The sequence below is a fragment of the Denticeps clupeoides genome, chromosome 20, assembly GCF_900700375.1.
Source record: "Denticeps clupeoides chromosome 20, fDenClu1.1, whole genome shotgun sequence".
Classification (NCBI taxonomy): Eukaryota; Metazoa; Chordata; class Actinopteri; order Clupeiformes; family Denticipitidae; genus Denticeps; species Denticeps clupeoides.
Window position 1 is genome coordinate 13,044,945 of NC_041726.1, and position 14,873 is coordinate 13,059,817.

Genomic DNA, 14,873 nt, shown 5'->3' on the forward strand with positions numbered 1-14,873 from the left:
GGTAATTTCACAAGAAAAACAATAGTGTGCTTGGTTTTAACTTTATTCTTTCATGAGTTATTTACAAGTTTCTGACCACTTATAAAATGTGTTCGATGTCATCAACCATCCCATTTTATTAAGGTGTATCCATATAAATGGCCCACCCTGTACAGTACAGGTTAAAGGGTTGGGCACAACTTCTCATTCAATGTGTTTTCATTATTTTCATGACCATTTACATTGGTAGATTCTGATTGAAGGCATCAAAACTCCACATGTGTTCATTCATAGTTATGTACTTAACAAAAAAAGGTGAAATAAGTGAAAACATGTTTTATATTCTAGTTTCTTTGCTCTGATTACTGCTTTGCACACTCTTGGCATTCTCTCGATGAGCTTCAAGAGGTCGTCACCTGAAATGGTTTTCCAAGAGTCTTGAAGGAGTTCCCAGAGGTGTTTAGCACTTTGCCTTCACTCTGCGGTCCAGCTCACCCCAAACCATCTCGACTGGGCTCTGGTCCGGTGACTGTGGAGGCCAGGTCTCCACTTTTTGTTAAGTACATAACTCCACATGTGTTCATTCATAGTTTTGATGCCTTCAGTGAGAATCTACCAACGTAAATGGTCATGAAAATAAAGAAAACACATTGAATGAGAAGGTGTGTCCAAACTTTTGGCCTGTACTGTATATCTTTATCCGATGGTGCCGACTGATGGAGCGCTAGATTGAGTTCGGAGATAAGCGTGAGCATTGAAAAATCGAGAAAGAACATTCACGACAGAAATGTTGCTAAATTAAATCCTTTAATTTAGTTGAGTGTTTTAGCAGACATTTTCCTGCCTAACCCACACTTCCTAGTATTTCAAACTAGACATGTTACACAGTCTCTTACTTACCAACCAAACCCAAATTTGCTATAAAAATCGAGAAAGTGGAATGGCTCTGGGTGAGGAATCGGATCCCGGCTATCTGGCCGTGGACAGTTGGCGACTGGACCGGACCAGATGCTTCCACGCCGGATTTCTGTGGTCAATCGGCGACCACGGCCGATCTAATCGATTAATCGCCGGCTTTGGTTGGTCGACCTCGAAATCGGCCTTAAAATCGCGGAGTCTAAACTGGAGCACTGTTGCAAACTCTCCACCGAGCAGACATTGAGCAAAACTAGTATCAAGGTTTACAAAGTGTGAACATCGGCCGTTTAACGCGTTGATGTTCAAATTGGACATTTAAAATATATCATGTAACGTGGAATTTGATTCGTTTTATCTTATTTGGGGAAAGGTCCGTTGTCCCTGTACAGGTTACATACAAACCTGCGAGCTTTTTGTAGTAGTTTTTTTTTTGAGGAGCGCGGCGGTGCTGAAGACGGCGCCGGGAGGGGGAGCAGGGAGACGGGAGACGGGTGCGCTCCGCCGTGGCCGCACAGAGGAGGACAGGACGGAGGAGCGAAGCGTCAACACGGATTTCCTTTGGGATAAACGCACGGGCCTCGCCGCTAAAACGGTAAAGCGAAGCGGGAGACGCGGTCCGCGGCGCCCGAACGCCGAGGCTCGGGGAGCCAAGATGGCGCGCAGCGCGACGCGGAGCCGCTAATGGCGTTAGCTCGTCTTTCCGAGCTTCCCCGCAAACAGCCAGAACAACCGCAGCGTTCGCGCTCATTATTAAAAAGGCCCACAGCGCGGCGACGTGTTGCGGTTTAATCGTCGTCTTTTGCTCGCATTTCCAGCCATTACAGCAGCGCTAGCCGCAGCGTGTTAGCCGGCCGCGGGGTAGAGTTCCGCGGGGAAGGGCAGCAGCGCGGCGGCGGCCTCGGGAGTCCGCTCGGCCCGGCGAGCAGGCCTGCCCGCGTACGGTCCGCTTTCAGCAGCGTGGAATTACGCCGTGTTTCACGGTGCGGGTGACCTTGTTCTAAATTGTATTTCGTGTTTTGTGTCGTGGCGCGTTCTTCTACAAACCCCGCCTGCAATCTGAACTTGAAACGCTCAAAAAAACGAAATTAATGTTTTTTGGATGAAGTTCTGGATTTGGACGTGTGGGAGAAACCCTGCTAGCTGCTGTAATGTTATCGTTTATTCGCATTTTTTATTTTGCTTTATAGGCAAAAGTTATACAATCCCTATAAATAATTGATCCCAGACTGTTAAATATGTCAAATTCCGTAATTTGCACAGTATACAGATTCCTTGAACCCCCCCCCCCCTAAAAAAAAAAGAATGCCCATATTTACTTAAAGTAGATTTAGCTTGCAGTAAACAACTTATATATATATATACACACACACACAAAATATAAATGTTTCCATTCGCAAATCATTGAGTCCTTAATCAGTCACGTTTAGAAAGAGAGACGTTCCGGAACTGGGCCATAGCGTCCCCTGTCCCGGGACCCCTCATACGGGCGCCCATCGGGACACGACTGAGCTGCTACTGGCGCTCTATGAATAGCGGGATGAACTCCGAGCCGCTCGTCGTGCCCGGACGGTTTCTGTACAGGCAGTATCACCCTCCGATATTTTCTGCAAAAGCCCTCACATGTCGGTGAGCTGCAGTATTTGGGAGGCGGCCTTCACATTCTCCCAAAGTCTGATTTATCGTTCTCTGGGGTTGCCGGAAGACTGAGGCAACATGGCAATCTGAAATATTTTATTTGTTTATTCGCAATATGCCATTTCATATAAATATGAAAAAAAGAGATGCAAAGTGCATCTGTGTTGCTGGCCTGACAGGGTGCGTCCTTGCTGCGTGTTCTGTTTCTTCTCTCTTCACGATGGGAGTGGTTTTAAAACGGCCCCCCTTGGCCATAACTGTACTATTTCTCCTCATTTCACATCCGGTCGCGGCCTATGCAGCAGTTCATGTCGTACAGAACAGTTCAGACTAAGCAGGGCAAAAAAAATCTTATTAAAACCATCATAATAAATGTTGAATCAGAATTTCATATTTTTCAAGCATTTAGAATTTGTTCATACAACACCAAGTGATATTTTCACAACGCTAATAGTGGAAACAGAATGATTTGGTTGCTGCTTCTTAACAATATGCTGAAACTAGTTTGCCCGGTGAAACGTAAAAAGCCCGTCTTGTGCGCTCACAAGAAGAGTAACGTGGAACGTTCAGTTTAGTCTTGCATGATTTTGTGAGTGTGTCATGGGACTGAATGGAAAGCCAATAACACTCAATATTTTATCCGTTTCTTTTCCAAATTATTTTCAGATGCCGCAATCGAGGCGGTACCTGTCCTCAGAGCGGGCCAGTCGGGCCAGCTATCAGGACCGATACCGAGAGCGAGCTCGAAAGCAACGGCACCGCCGCTCCCCGTCTTTCTCCTCCAGCAGCGATCGTGAGCGAGAAAGGAGGGGACGAGGACACAGACATGAGGGAGGCTATGCACGCTCCCGGAGGTACAGATACCCGTGCCCGCGGTTTACACGGACTATTTCAAGCAAAATATAGATTTCTGTTGTCCAATTGTTATAGCGTTATTTAGTATTTAGCAATGCAAGTTTAAAAAAAAATTTATAAAATCAGTTCTAGTATTTTGTCCAGCAGAACATTTCTGCAAATTGTCAAAGCTCAAAGAATTTTTTTTATTTTTTCCCCACCTCAACATAGCAGACAGCGGCTACTCTGTTACTTACTATGCACTTACACACAGGGTCCCTAAAGCTTCTACTACGCACATACGCACAGGGTTCCTTACAGCTTCTACTACGCACATACGCACAGGGTTCCTTACAGCTTCTAATACGCACATACGCACAGGGTTCCTTACAGCTTCTACTACGCACATACGCACAGGGTTCCTTACAGCTTCTACTACGCACATACGCACAGGGTTCCTTACAGCTTCCACTACTCACTTACGCACAGGGTTCCTTACAGCTTCCACTACGCACATGCACACAGGGTTCCTACAGTCTTTAAAAAAAAAAAGTCATGGAATTTGTAAAGTTTTGGAATGTGAAATAAACATATAAAGTTCTTGTAAAGACACTGAAGTCAGATTGACACATGAATGTGTACAGAACGCATGTTTACAACCACAACGTTTAAAACTAGCGCGTTTAAAACTAGTCTGTAGGATCTTTGCTGGCTTTACGTAGCGAACCACGTTACGTGCTGCTGTGTGCGTCGCTCATTTCTTTTTTAAATTTGCACAATTTCAGAGGACTTATGGTCTGTGTACATGTGCACCATTTTTTTTTTTATTTCTTCCATAGTTTCACTGGAAAAAAAACGCTAAACTTCTTGCCACCATTTGAAAGCTAGTAGTGTTTAGAAATTAGTGCTGCCTGATTAATCTAATCGTAATCGCGATGTCAGTGTGCGATTTACATGAACGCAAAAAGCTGCGATTTAAATGATTAGTACATTGATTGGATCGGCAACATATCCTATCCATTCTCTCAAAGTTTGCGAGCTGACTGAAGTCTCACTTCAGTCGGATGTGACGTTTTTGGTCACATGACTTTCGATTTGGTTCAATGGAGACCTCAGATTCATGACTGGGTAGACGTCGCATGACTAACTGCATCGTACATCAACGTCGCCGCCATATTGCGATAGGCGCTGCTGTGGCATGAAGCATATACATGTCTATGGAGAGAAGTGCATAAAAATGCCTCACTCTTGTGCTGCTTGGGTCTGTACAAACCGCTGTACGCTCCAAACCAGATCCCGGGGGATTACATTTCATAGGTAAGGCTGGACAATTGTTTTGAATATATTTGGCCATTATAAAATCCCGTTTTATAAGTCTTAACTTTAGCTAAGCTAGCAAAGCTATGCATTCCTGTGTTCAAGTCAGCCTCCAAACAACGTATTGGCTAAACGTAGGCATTAAATACTTTTCTCAAACTTTGAAGGTTTCCTAAAGAAATTCATCTCAGTTTACAAATCTTAACTTTAGCTAAGCTAGTAAAGCTATGCATCACTGTGTTCAAGTCAGCCTCCAAACAACGTTTTGGTTAAACGTAAGAACTATAATATGGGATTTTATAATGGCCAAATATAATCAAAACAGTTGTTTAGCCTTACCAGGGTTTGTCGTTCGACAGTAATGTAAAGAGTTTTTTGTGATTATTTAATTTTGTAGAATATTGTATTTTGAAAGCACTGGGCATTTCAGGTTGTTATAAGTAGTTTGTATGTTTCACTTTGAAATTAAACATTTCACTATTAGTATGCAACTTTTCATTGATATACAAGCAAGTGTCCTTTATCATATCGCATATCGCAATATTGATCTTAATAATTGCAATGTCTTTTTCCCCAAATCGTGCAGCCCTATTACAAATGAACTTGTTTCTATTGACTTCTATTTACATTATTACTCGTCGTTTCTTCCTCAGCTACGACAACCGCTCAGCAGACCGCCGACCGTATGACCGCCGCTACTGCGAAGGTTATCGCCGCATGGAATTCAGCCGCGAGAGGGAACACGGAGCAGGAGCAGCGGACTGCTACTACGCCCGAGACTTCTCACCCGGCGGCTACAGCTACCGACGGGACCACGAGCGCGACCGCAGCGAGCGGGACGATTCATACCGGCGGAAGGGTAGCAGGCGTAAGCACAAACGAAGGCGTCGTAGAACAAGGTCCTATAGCCCATCCACCTCGGTGAGTACTCCCAAACCAAGCCTGTCCCTTACACCTTCTCACCCCCTCTTCTTCCCTCCTCTCTCCTCTTCTCCTTAACCCTCTCTTGTCCACAGCCCCGGGATTCGGTAAGTAGTCCAATCTTTTTGGTTTGGTTTGGTTTTGGTTTTGTCCTGTTTGACGTGGTGTTCTGCAGTCAGCTGTAGGGTTTTAGCTCCTGTTCATGTCATTCATACATGAAATAAGAAAGCTGAGCATCTCTCTCTTTTAGTTGTTTCATTTCTCTTTTCTTTAAGTATGAAGAGAGGGTGCTTGCTCTTGACTACATGTTTTGCTTTACAGTGTTAATTTTACCTCACTTTTTTTGGTCAGGGTTAATTAGTTTCCCTTTTTAACTTGATTTGAATTTAAATGTCTGCTTAGATAGTAAGATATATTATGAAATAGGCTGCTTTGTGATTTTTGTCAGGATGGCTAGGCAGAGGGTTGAGGGAGAAAAGAAAAATCTCGAGGGGGCAGAATGTGATCTTTGACTTGTTCCCTTCCACTATATCCCTATCGTTGTATATATCTCCACACGTGGTGTCATACGAAACGCCCTATGACCACCAAATCCACCTACAACATCAACAACAACTCTGCCGCTCCGCCCTGCTGTCGCCGTGGCCACGGCTGCCCCCCTTCCTCCTCTCTGCCCCTCTCCTCCTCCCCTCTGCGGTTGCGCCGTTGACCTCCGAACCCGGGACGGGCGGGGCCACACAACAGCGGAGCGACAGCCGGACGCAGGCAGTGTGTGTGAGGGACGACGAGGAGGGTCACCTGATCTGTCGGAGTGGCGACGTCCTGCAAGAGAGATGTACACACTGCCACTACTCTACTCCTATCGTAACTTTTCTCCCTATCAGTTCAGCCATAGAGCAGTCGTTCACAAGGGGAGGATGATGATGGTCATCACTATGCCGTGGTAGAGTCCAAAAAGACGGCAGGGAGGATTGCTTCTTAAGAACACCTTAAGAGGGTTTTTTGTTTTGTCAGGGGATGGGGTGGATATATATTGTAGCTCTGGTTTGGTTTCTTTGCAAGAAAAAAACTTTTTATTTATTATTTGTTTTGTGTTTTTTTTTTTTTTTTTTCTTTTTTTTTTTTTTTTTCTTTTTTTCTTTTTTTTTGCCTCTCTCTTAAATACATTGTCGACACTGCCGAGGATATTTAGTATCCGCTACATTCATAACTTTACTGTACAACGTTTTTGAACATAATCCATATCGACTTTATTTCTGAACACCAGATGGCAGCAGAGGGTTGATGTAGAGCCCCTTCACAGGCTCAGCCTGCTCCTAGACTCAGTGTTTCAGTCTAGGACTAGGCTTAATTCATGAATGGGAGACTGACCTGATGTCTCCAGTTTATTTCCATTCGTTTAAGCACGAGCACTAAATGGAAACTGATACGTTTAGTGCATTAATTTAAGAAGTTTTTTGGTGCTGCCTAATTATTCGTGACCACGACTTCACTCGTTAAACTTCAGATCAGGCTGCACTGAGTAGATTTTTTTTTTTTTTTTTCCGATCCCTTACATCCCCCCCCAGGCCCACACACAGCCCCCAGCATTTCAGTTACAGATTTCAATCGAATCTGCACATTTATTTATTTTGGTAAATAGCATTAGCTCCCTCTCTTTTTAATTGTCGTGACATTGTCCTCACGTTAGCGTCAAAGTGGCCTAAAATAAATTTCACCACGCCTTTTCTGTTATTGTGTGCTAGGGTGCATTTATTAATAGCAACTCCGTAAGAGAGTAGCCTTCCAATAGCGGACGCTATTTGTATTGGTGCTTAATTTCGACGTACTACCGTTGTTCACTTGTCTAAATCAGTCAATCTGTGTCTCTTTCTCTCTCTCTCTCTGCCTGTCTGTCTGTCTTTTTGTTTTATTTTTTTTTTTTTTATATAGATGAGATTGTCAGCACTTTGGGGGAGGGTACCTTTGGCAGGGTGATGCGCTGTATTGACCACCGTAGGTATGTACTCCCACCACGGCGGACCGAGGCGTATCGGTGGAAGTCCTCTCTCGCTGAAGATCTGTTTTATGGTGTTTTGCCAGAGGAGGCGCTCATGTGGCTCTGAAGATCATTAAGAATGTAGAGAAGTATAAGGAGGCAGCTCGCTTGGAAATCAACGTCTTGGAAAAAATCAACGAAAAAGACCCAGAGAATAAGCAGTAAGTGTCTCATACTGCACTAGTAACATATTAATTGGATGTTTTTTTCATTATTGTTTTAACAGGCTTTTATAATTTTTTTTTTGATGATTATATTTCCAAAACCAGTGCTATGCTATGTAAATAAAAGACTGCACTCTGATCAGATAAAAAATAAAAAGGAAAAGAATTCACAAAATAGAGGAACACATAGAACACAGGGAAATATCCTATGTTGAAGATTTAGTGAAAAAAACATTAGCAAACACTAAAATAGGTTAATTAATAGGTTAATTAAGAGGTCAGTAACATGGTTCATCTTTTTGTCTCACAGAAGTTCGTTTATCTGCAAAGACAATACCTAATCAACAATATAGAAAATTTGTGAAGTCGCATGGAAAACCCGCCGAAAATCAAAACTACATGCCTGAGTGTTTCAGGATCTAGCATGTTTCATCAAGACGCTGTTACAATATGGCTCCTCTTAGCAGACGAACCTGGCTGCTGACTGGAACAGTTGACGTGTTGTCTAACACAAAACTTTTTTTCCAATTCAGGGTTCCTACGGTCATTTAAAAACTTGGAAAAGTCATGGAATTTGAAAAGCGAATTTTCCAGGCCTTGGAATACAAAATACACATATAAAGTTCTGGAACAGCGTTTAAAACTTGCGCAGGTTTATAGTATCTTTGCTGGCTTTACGTAGTGAACCACTTCACGTTTTTTCCATATTCCAGCTCCTCAGCAGCTGTGTGTCTGTTATATGTATATTATATTAAACCTGTAAAATGCTATGTTCTATTGTTGTTTTGATGGTTTCATTATTTATGTACTTTTTGGGGGTGAGAATGTACTCTGTAATGTTAATCTTTATCTTAATACGATTTATCAAATTGCTCTGCAACCGTGAACGGGGTCATCAGACTGCCGATGTGTGATTGGTTGGCTGAGAGGAATCCTAGGACTGACACACGGTGTCAGATTGGAATTAAGTCATTACTGTCCTTTGCACTGTCTCACCAGTCTGTGCCGTTCTTCCTGTCCTCCCACAGCCTGTGTGTGCAGATGTTCGACTGGTTTGACTACCATGGTCACATGTGCATCAGCTTTGAACTCTTGGCCCTCAGCACCTTTGATTTCCTGAAGGAGAACAACTACCTACCCTATTCCATCAGCCAGGTGCGCCACATGGCCTACCAGCTCTGCCTCGCCGTCAAGTGTAAGTCATACGTTCGTGTGATGGGGAGGTGTCTTGCTCCATATTTCTACGTACTGTGGTGGTGTTCAGATGGTGAGTATTTATTTAATTAATTAAATTTTACTCTTCGTTTTGAAGTTCTACATGAGAACAAGTTGACGCACACGGACCTGAAGCCAGAGAATATCCTGTTTGTCAACTCTGACTTCACCATGACCTACAATGTAGAAAAGGTAAGCAATGGGGGGATATAGCAATAAGCATGTATTAGGGACCTTTTTTTTTTTTTTTTGTAATGGTCTTTTATGGAAAACATTTTCTAACAGAAGCGAGAGGAGAGGACTGTGAAGAGTACAGCGGTGAGGGTAGTGGATTTCGGTAGTGCCACCTTCGACCACGAGCACCACAGCACCATCGTTTCTACCAGACACTACCGTGCTCCTGAGGTCATACTCGGTAAGTGTGCCGTTTGTACCCCTGCATTTGGATTGGTGGGATTCATTTGTGTCTCATCATGTGCATTAAAATTCTACAAAAACTTAATCGAAAGGAAGAATGGAACTCATTTGAACTGATGGAAAATGCTTATGTTCGGAAAGGGTTTGTAGACCCTGTGGAAGACCATTTCTGTGGTGGACAGTTGTCCTTTGAATCGAAACGATGGCTGGACAGTCCCAGTCCCAATGACTGCTTTCATTGTTTTCAGAAATGGGGTGGAGCCAGCCTTGTGATGTGTGGAGTATTGGTTGCATCTTGTTTGAGTATTACCTTGGATTCACACTATTCCAGGTACAAATCCGCCCCTGTTGTGTTTTCATTCTGTTTTAAGTTTTTTTAACTTTCATATATTTTCATATAATTACATCTGCATCATATAATTCATATAACATCTTTTGCACAGACACATGACAACAGAGAGCACCTAGCGATGATGGAGAGAATTTTGGGACCAGTGCCCTCTAGAATGATACGCAAAACCCGGTGAGGATTTGATCATGCTGCACAATTATGTTTACTTGCTGGACACGTTTTTTTTTTTTGTTTCATGATATCTGCTCAATTATGAACTTTTAACAGAAAGCAGAAGTATTTTTACCACGGTCGTCTAGACTGGGACGAGAACTCGTCAGCTGGGAGATACGTCCGAGAGAACTGTAAACCTCTCCGGGTAAGAAAAAAAAAAAAGTGAAGTGATTGTCATATGTGATACACAGCAGCACAGCACACGCTGCACATAGTGAAATTTGTCCTCTGCATTTATCCCATCACCCTGAGTGAGCAGTGGGCAGCCATGACCGGCGCCCGGGGAGCAGTGTGTGGGGACGGTGCTTTGCTCAGTGGCACCTCAGTGGTACCTTGGCGGGTCCGGATTCTAACCGGCAACCTTCTGATTACGGGGCCGCTTCCTTAACCGCTAGGCCACCACTGCCCCAAGAGTGTGTGTATGTGTGTGTGTGTGAGTGACGTTTATCTGACGCCGCCTTTCGCCACTTTAGAGGTATCTGTTATCGGAGGCGGAGGAGCACCACCAGCTGTTCGACCTGATCGAGGGCATGCTGGAGTACGAGCCCACCAAACGCTTGCCTCTGGCCTCCGCCCTGCGCCACCCCTTCTTCCAGAGTGGCAGCGGCATGGCGGAGCAGACCGCCAGCAAGAACTGGGAGGGCAACCGCGACATCAGCCGATGACGCCTGTCTCCCCCCTCTCGCCCCGTACCCCCGCTGCAGCGCCACGCACCTTATACCGAGGTCCCGAGCACAGCAAGAAGCTGAGGCGCTGCCTGCTTAGTGGAACGCCAGGGGAGAGGAGGAGGGGGGGGGGGGTATTCCTGCTTACAACCTTTTCTCTCCTTTTTCTTTTTGTAATGATGAAATCAAACGGTGTCGCGTAAAGTAGCAGAAATGGAGTCTGCCCGCCGGAAGATGTGAATTTCGAATGTTAAGACACGTGCCTGCTTCGGCTTGTCGACCTCCCGCTCAGCCCCACGGCCGAGGGCCCGCGAGAGACGGCGGAGGTGGTGACGTTTCTTACGAGTGAGGAGCCTCCTGGGGTGTTTGAACCACCAGTCTTCCACGGCCCATATCCTGACCTGGGCGCCGATCTGCTGAAAAGATCCAGGGCTTTAAAAGATGGCTTAGCCGCTCGCCGTAACCTGAATCTGCCCCTCTGGACACGTAGCAGCTGAAGACGTCATTCTGGTTTTTTTTTTTTTTTTTTTCCCTTCTTCCTTTTGTATGTTACCTGTGTCTCAGTGTGAGGGGAGATGTCATTTAATCTTAACTTTGACATTTGACCCTGATTCTACTGGCCTGTTTCTAAAGCACATTGTTTTGGGGGGGTGTTTTTTTTTTGTTTTTGTTGGGGGATCCAAATTGGAATATATACCACACTCCATACTGACCTCTCTTTCGGAAAGACCTTTTGGTGTGAACTTTTTCCCATGCAGTGAAGCTGAAGGTGCGGCTTCCTCGCGGCTCTTAACACATGGCATACGTTTACAGTATTTATTTTTGTTCACGCTGAACTGGACTTTTTTTTTTTTTTTTTTTTTTTGTATGAGAAACTGTATAAATGGCTGTATATACAAATTATGTATGTATGTATGTATGTATTACTATAGAATAAAGAGTTCTGCCCCTGCCTAGACCTACATAAGGAGTGATGGCAGCTCTTGCCCCAGGCAGTTTGGTGGACCCGGTTTTTATACTTTTTTTTTTGTCTGTTGCACTTTTATTAAATAAAGGAGTTAAATAGGAGGCCGTTCACCAAACGTGACTTTATATCATTTAGAAAAAACAGTATGAGACCTGCACAATTTCAGACACTAAAATTGTAACTTGTGATGTTTAAAAAAATGACAGTGCAGTTAATCAATGATTATTGATCTATTGGTAAATTGTTCATTAGAGAGAGAGTGGTGTCTGCTGAAAAAAAAAAAAGAATTTTGCAAGTATAATTCCCTATTGACTAATATCGATAGTCAAAAAAAAAATTATAAAAAGCCAATCCCATAATGGTAAAAACATGTTATTGGAAGAATTTCCCTCCGAACGGACCGGAAGTTGAGTTGGCACCAGAACCGGCTGGTGAATGGAACCCGGTGCGTGTTGTCCTGTGGTGAACAGATGCCGGAGGAACCGGTCGTGACCCCGACCTCCCTGCTGCCGTGGACGCCATCTGTTCGCGGGGCTTAATTCCACAGACCGGAGTCCGTGTGCATGTGCCGAGGGAGGCATGTGTCGGTCGTTGGGTGCCGGTGTCGCGGGAAATTCAGTTCCCCCGTGGTCACCCCGGGGCGCGTCACACGCTGATCATGACGTCACACGCTGCTGTTGGCCGACTTTTCCTTATTTTATAAGTTTTCTCTGCCTTTTTAATGTAACAGTAGACATGCGGTAGTCTAGTTGTAAAAGTATATAATGAGTTTCCTGTATTCACGTGTATTTATGGATTATATTTCCAGATAATCTCACATATCTAGTTTATTGGTACACACACACGCACAGCAATATATTGTATGTATATACAGATATTTTGAATACTCTCATCCACTGTCATCCCAGACTATTTATTGTATAGTAAACTTCACCTTAACATTGTACTGCACTTTATGTACACTCCGTTTATAAGATTTAGATTTGTTGTCTATTTATTGTACTGCACATTGTTCATCTATTCACACTTATAGACCTATGTACATTCATACATATATTTATATTCAGTATATATATTTATAACAGAATAACCATATTCTACAACTTATTCTACAACATACTTGGCCGATACACACGATTCTGATTCTTATATTACACGTTGAGACAGGAAACAGTCACTTTTACAACTAGACTACCGCACGTCTACTTGCGAAATAGTATCTGTAAAAAAAAATAGACATTAAAAAAGGCAGAGAAAACGTCTAAATAAAGAGAATCCGCCCGACGTTGCCGTGGCGTGTGACGTCATGATTCGATATCAGCGCGTGGGGGACAATTAAAAACCGAAACGCACAACTCTTCGTTTGCACGTGCGGCCTTTTGAGGAATATTTGGAATATTCCCGAGCAGGGCGGCAGCTGTCGAGGATTTTGTCTCCACTGCGTCACCCCTGTCTTTACTTTTTCCAGCCGCCATCTGTCGCAGGCTGCGGCCCGGGGGAGGTCGGTTCACCCTGAACACTTCGTCAACGTCGTCGTCTTCGTCGTCACTTTACACGCACTTTTATATACTGTACATATGCTGTATAAAAATGTCGGTTTTGGAAGCGAGTTAGACGCGTCCCCCCTCGCACATGGACGCGCTCTCCTGCTGACGCCCGGTCCCCACCCTCCACTAATGAGATTAAGGACGATTATGGTCGTTTTGTAATTATCAGTGGAAAGTCACGGGAGGAGACTGGTTTATAAACCAGTCAGGGAGGCAAGGAGCGGCGCAGACACTGGACAGAGACAGCAGGGACCACACAGGTTGGTGACCCTTGACCTTTTTACCCAACAGTGTAAACTATGTGAATTCTGTAATAGTAGTATAATAATAATATTAGTATGATATCAGGTCTTGACTTCGGGAGCTTATATTGAATCCTGAAAAAGAAAAGCCTTGTTGGATTCATTGCAGCAGAGCAGAGGTTTTACCGGAATGGACTCGGCGGTGAAGAAGTCCATCGGGGCCCCGATCAAGCAGCTCTCCAGCTGCGTCTCGCGGGTCAAGCAGGCCGACAGGGGCCGCCGGAGGAAGAGCGCGCCGTGCCTGTCCCACCAGGCCGCTCGGGACTCGTCCTGGGTCAGAGTCTACCAAGCGGAGCTGCACAGAGAGAGGCGAGTTCCACAAAATCTCTGTGTCAGTGGTCACTTTTTCTTTAATAGTTTTTTTTTTAATTCTCAAGTTGTAGCGCGTTAGGATGTTCATTTATTCTATGCCCCTTGAGATAAATGGCTAACTTTGTGTTAGATAATGTCATTCATGGGAAATATAAACAAAGTGCCACTAAAATTCCGAGAAGTTCAAGCCTGAGTGGTGCCGAATGTTTGCTGAGACAAAATGATGGCATCAAAGAATCGGCACGTTAAAGAAGTCTTTTTAAATTTTTAAAAACCTGTGCACACCGTAGGAAACTGAGGCAGACCAAGTACGCTCAGAAGAATGCAGAGAGGGCTTCCATGAGGACGTACCACAGGGGCCATCCGCCCGTCTCCAGAGTAAGTTCTTCTGCTGAACTGAACTTCGTCACGTGCATATTTGCGTCACGTTCTGAGCTTCACAGAATTTGTCCTTTTACTTTAGAGCTCCGCACCGAAAAAATACCCCCAGTCCCCCAACGTGAAGACAAGGAGGGCGAAGAACGAGGATTCAATGTTTGGTGCCTTCCAGAGTCTCAGTCTCAACATGGCTGGTGTCCAGTCATCCTTGCCTGCTCCTCCAACAGCGGACCAATGCAAGGTCATGTGACCTGGGAAGAAGGCGTCCACATGCCTGCCAATTTCCCGTCCGTTGCTGTTCATGAGAAGGTTTGTGCTTCAATCAAAAACGCGTGAAATTATCCAAACCTACTTTGCTTTTCTGTCTATGAGTTTTTTGCCAGCTGTCCACGGTATTTGGGGTGCCTGAAGTGTCCATTCGCACATTGTACTATAGGAAGTATTGAATATTATGGATCTGTATGTAACATGAAATATAAATGAGTGCACTGATTGAATGTTGAATGTGAGTTTAATAAAAAAAAAAAAAGTGATGTTCTGTGACATGTTTCCTTGGTAACTATCAGTTATACTGGAAGATAAACCGCTACACAAATTGTAGGTTCCTAAGAGGTCTCAGCTTGCAGCCCTTTGTTGAACAGTGTTCAGTCTGAGGGGGCATCAGTCCTCAGACGTGGTTTCAGGTGGGAAAGACGGAAA

The 14,873-nt window shown here is 44.3% G+C and overlaps 1 protein-coding gene across 2 annotated transcripts; it reads left to right on the forward strand.

Annotated features, from left to right (window-relative positions):
• Nucleotides 1-1,331: 1,331 nt before the first annotated feature.
• On the forward strand, nucleotides 1,332-11,526 carry clk2a (CDC-like kinase 2a). 2 transcript variants are annotated; one of them, XM_028963453.1, is made up of 13 exons: nucleotides 1,332-1,489; nucleotides 3,199-3,386; nucleotides 5,337-5,604; nucleotides 6,349-6,439; nucleotides 7,537-7,603; nucleotides 7,687-7,803; nucleotides 8,835-9,001; nucleotides 9,119-9,213; nucleotides 9,307-9,436; nucleotides 9,687-9,769; nucleotides 9,882-9,961; nucleotides 10,058-10,148; nucleotides 10,477-11,526. In XM_028963453.1, exons 2-13 carry the CDS (start codon nucleotides 3,199-3,201, stop codon nucleotides 10,666-10,668), a joined length of 1,569 nt encoding a protein of 522 aa, XP_028819286.1. In that variant the 5' UTR covers nucleotides 1,332-1,489; the 3' UTR covers nucleotides 10,669-11,526. The 2 variants fall into 2 exon arrangements, with proteins under 2 accessions (XP_028819286.1, XP_028819287.1); XM_028963454.1 differs by lacking the exons at nucleotides 1,332-1,489; nucleotides 3,199-3,386; nucleotides 6,349-6,439 and having other exon boundaries at nucleotides 5,471-5,604; nucleotides 10,477-11,524.
• Nucleotides 11,527-14,873: the final 3,347 nt, after the last annotated feature.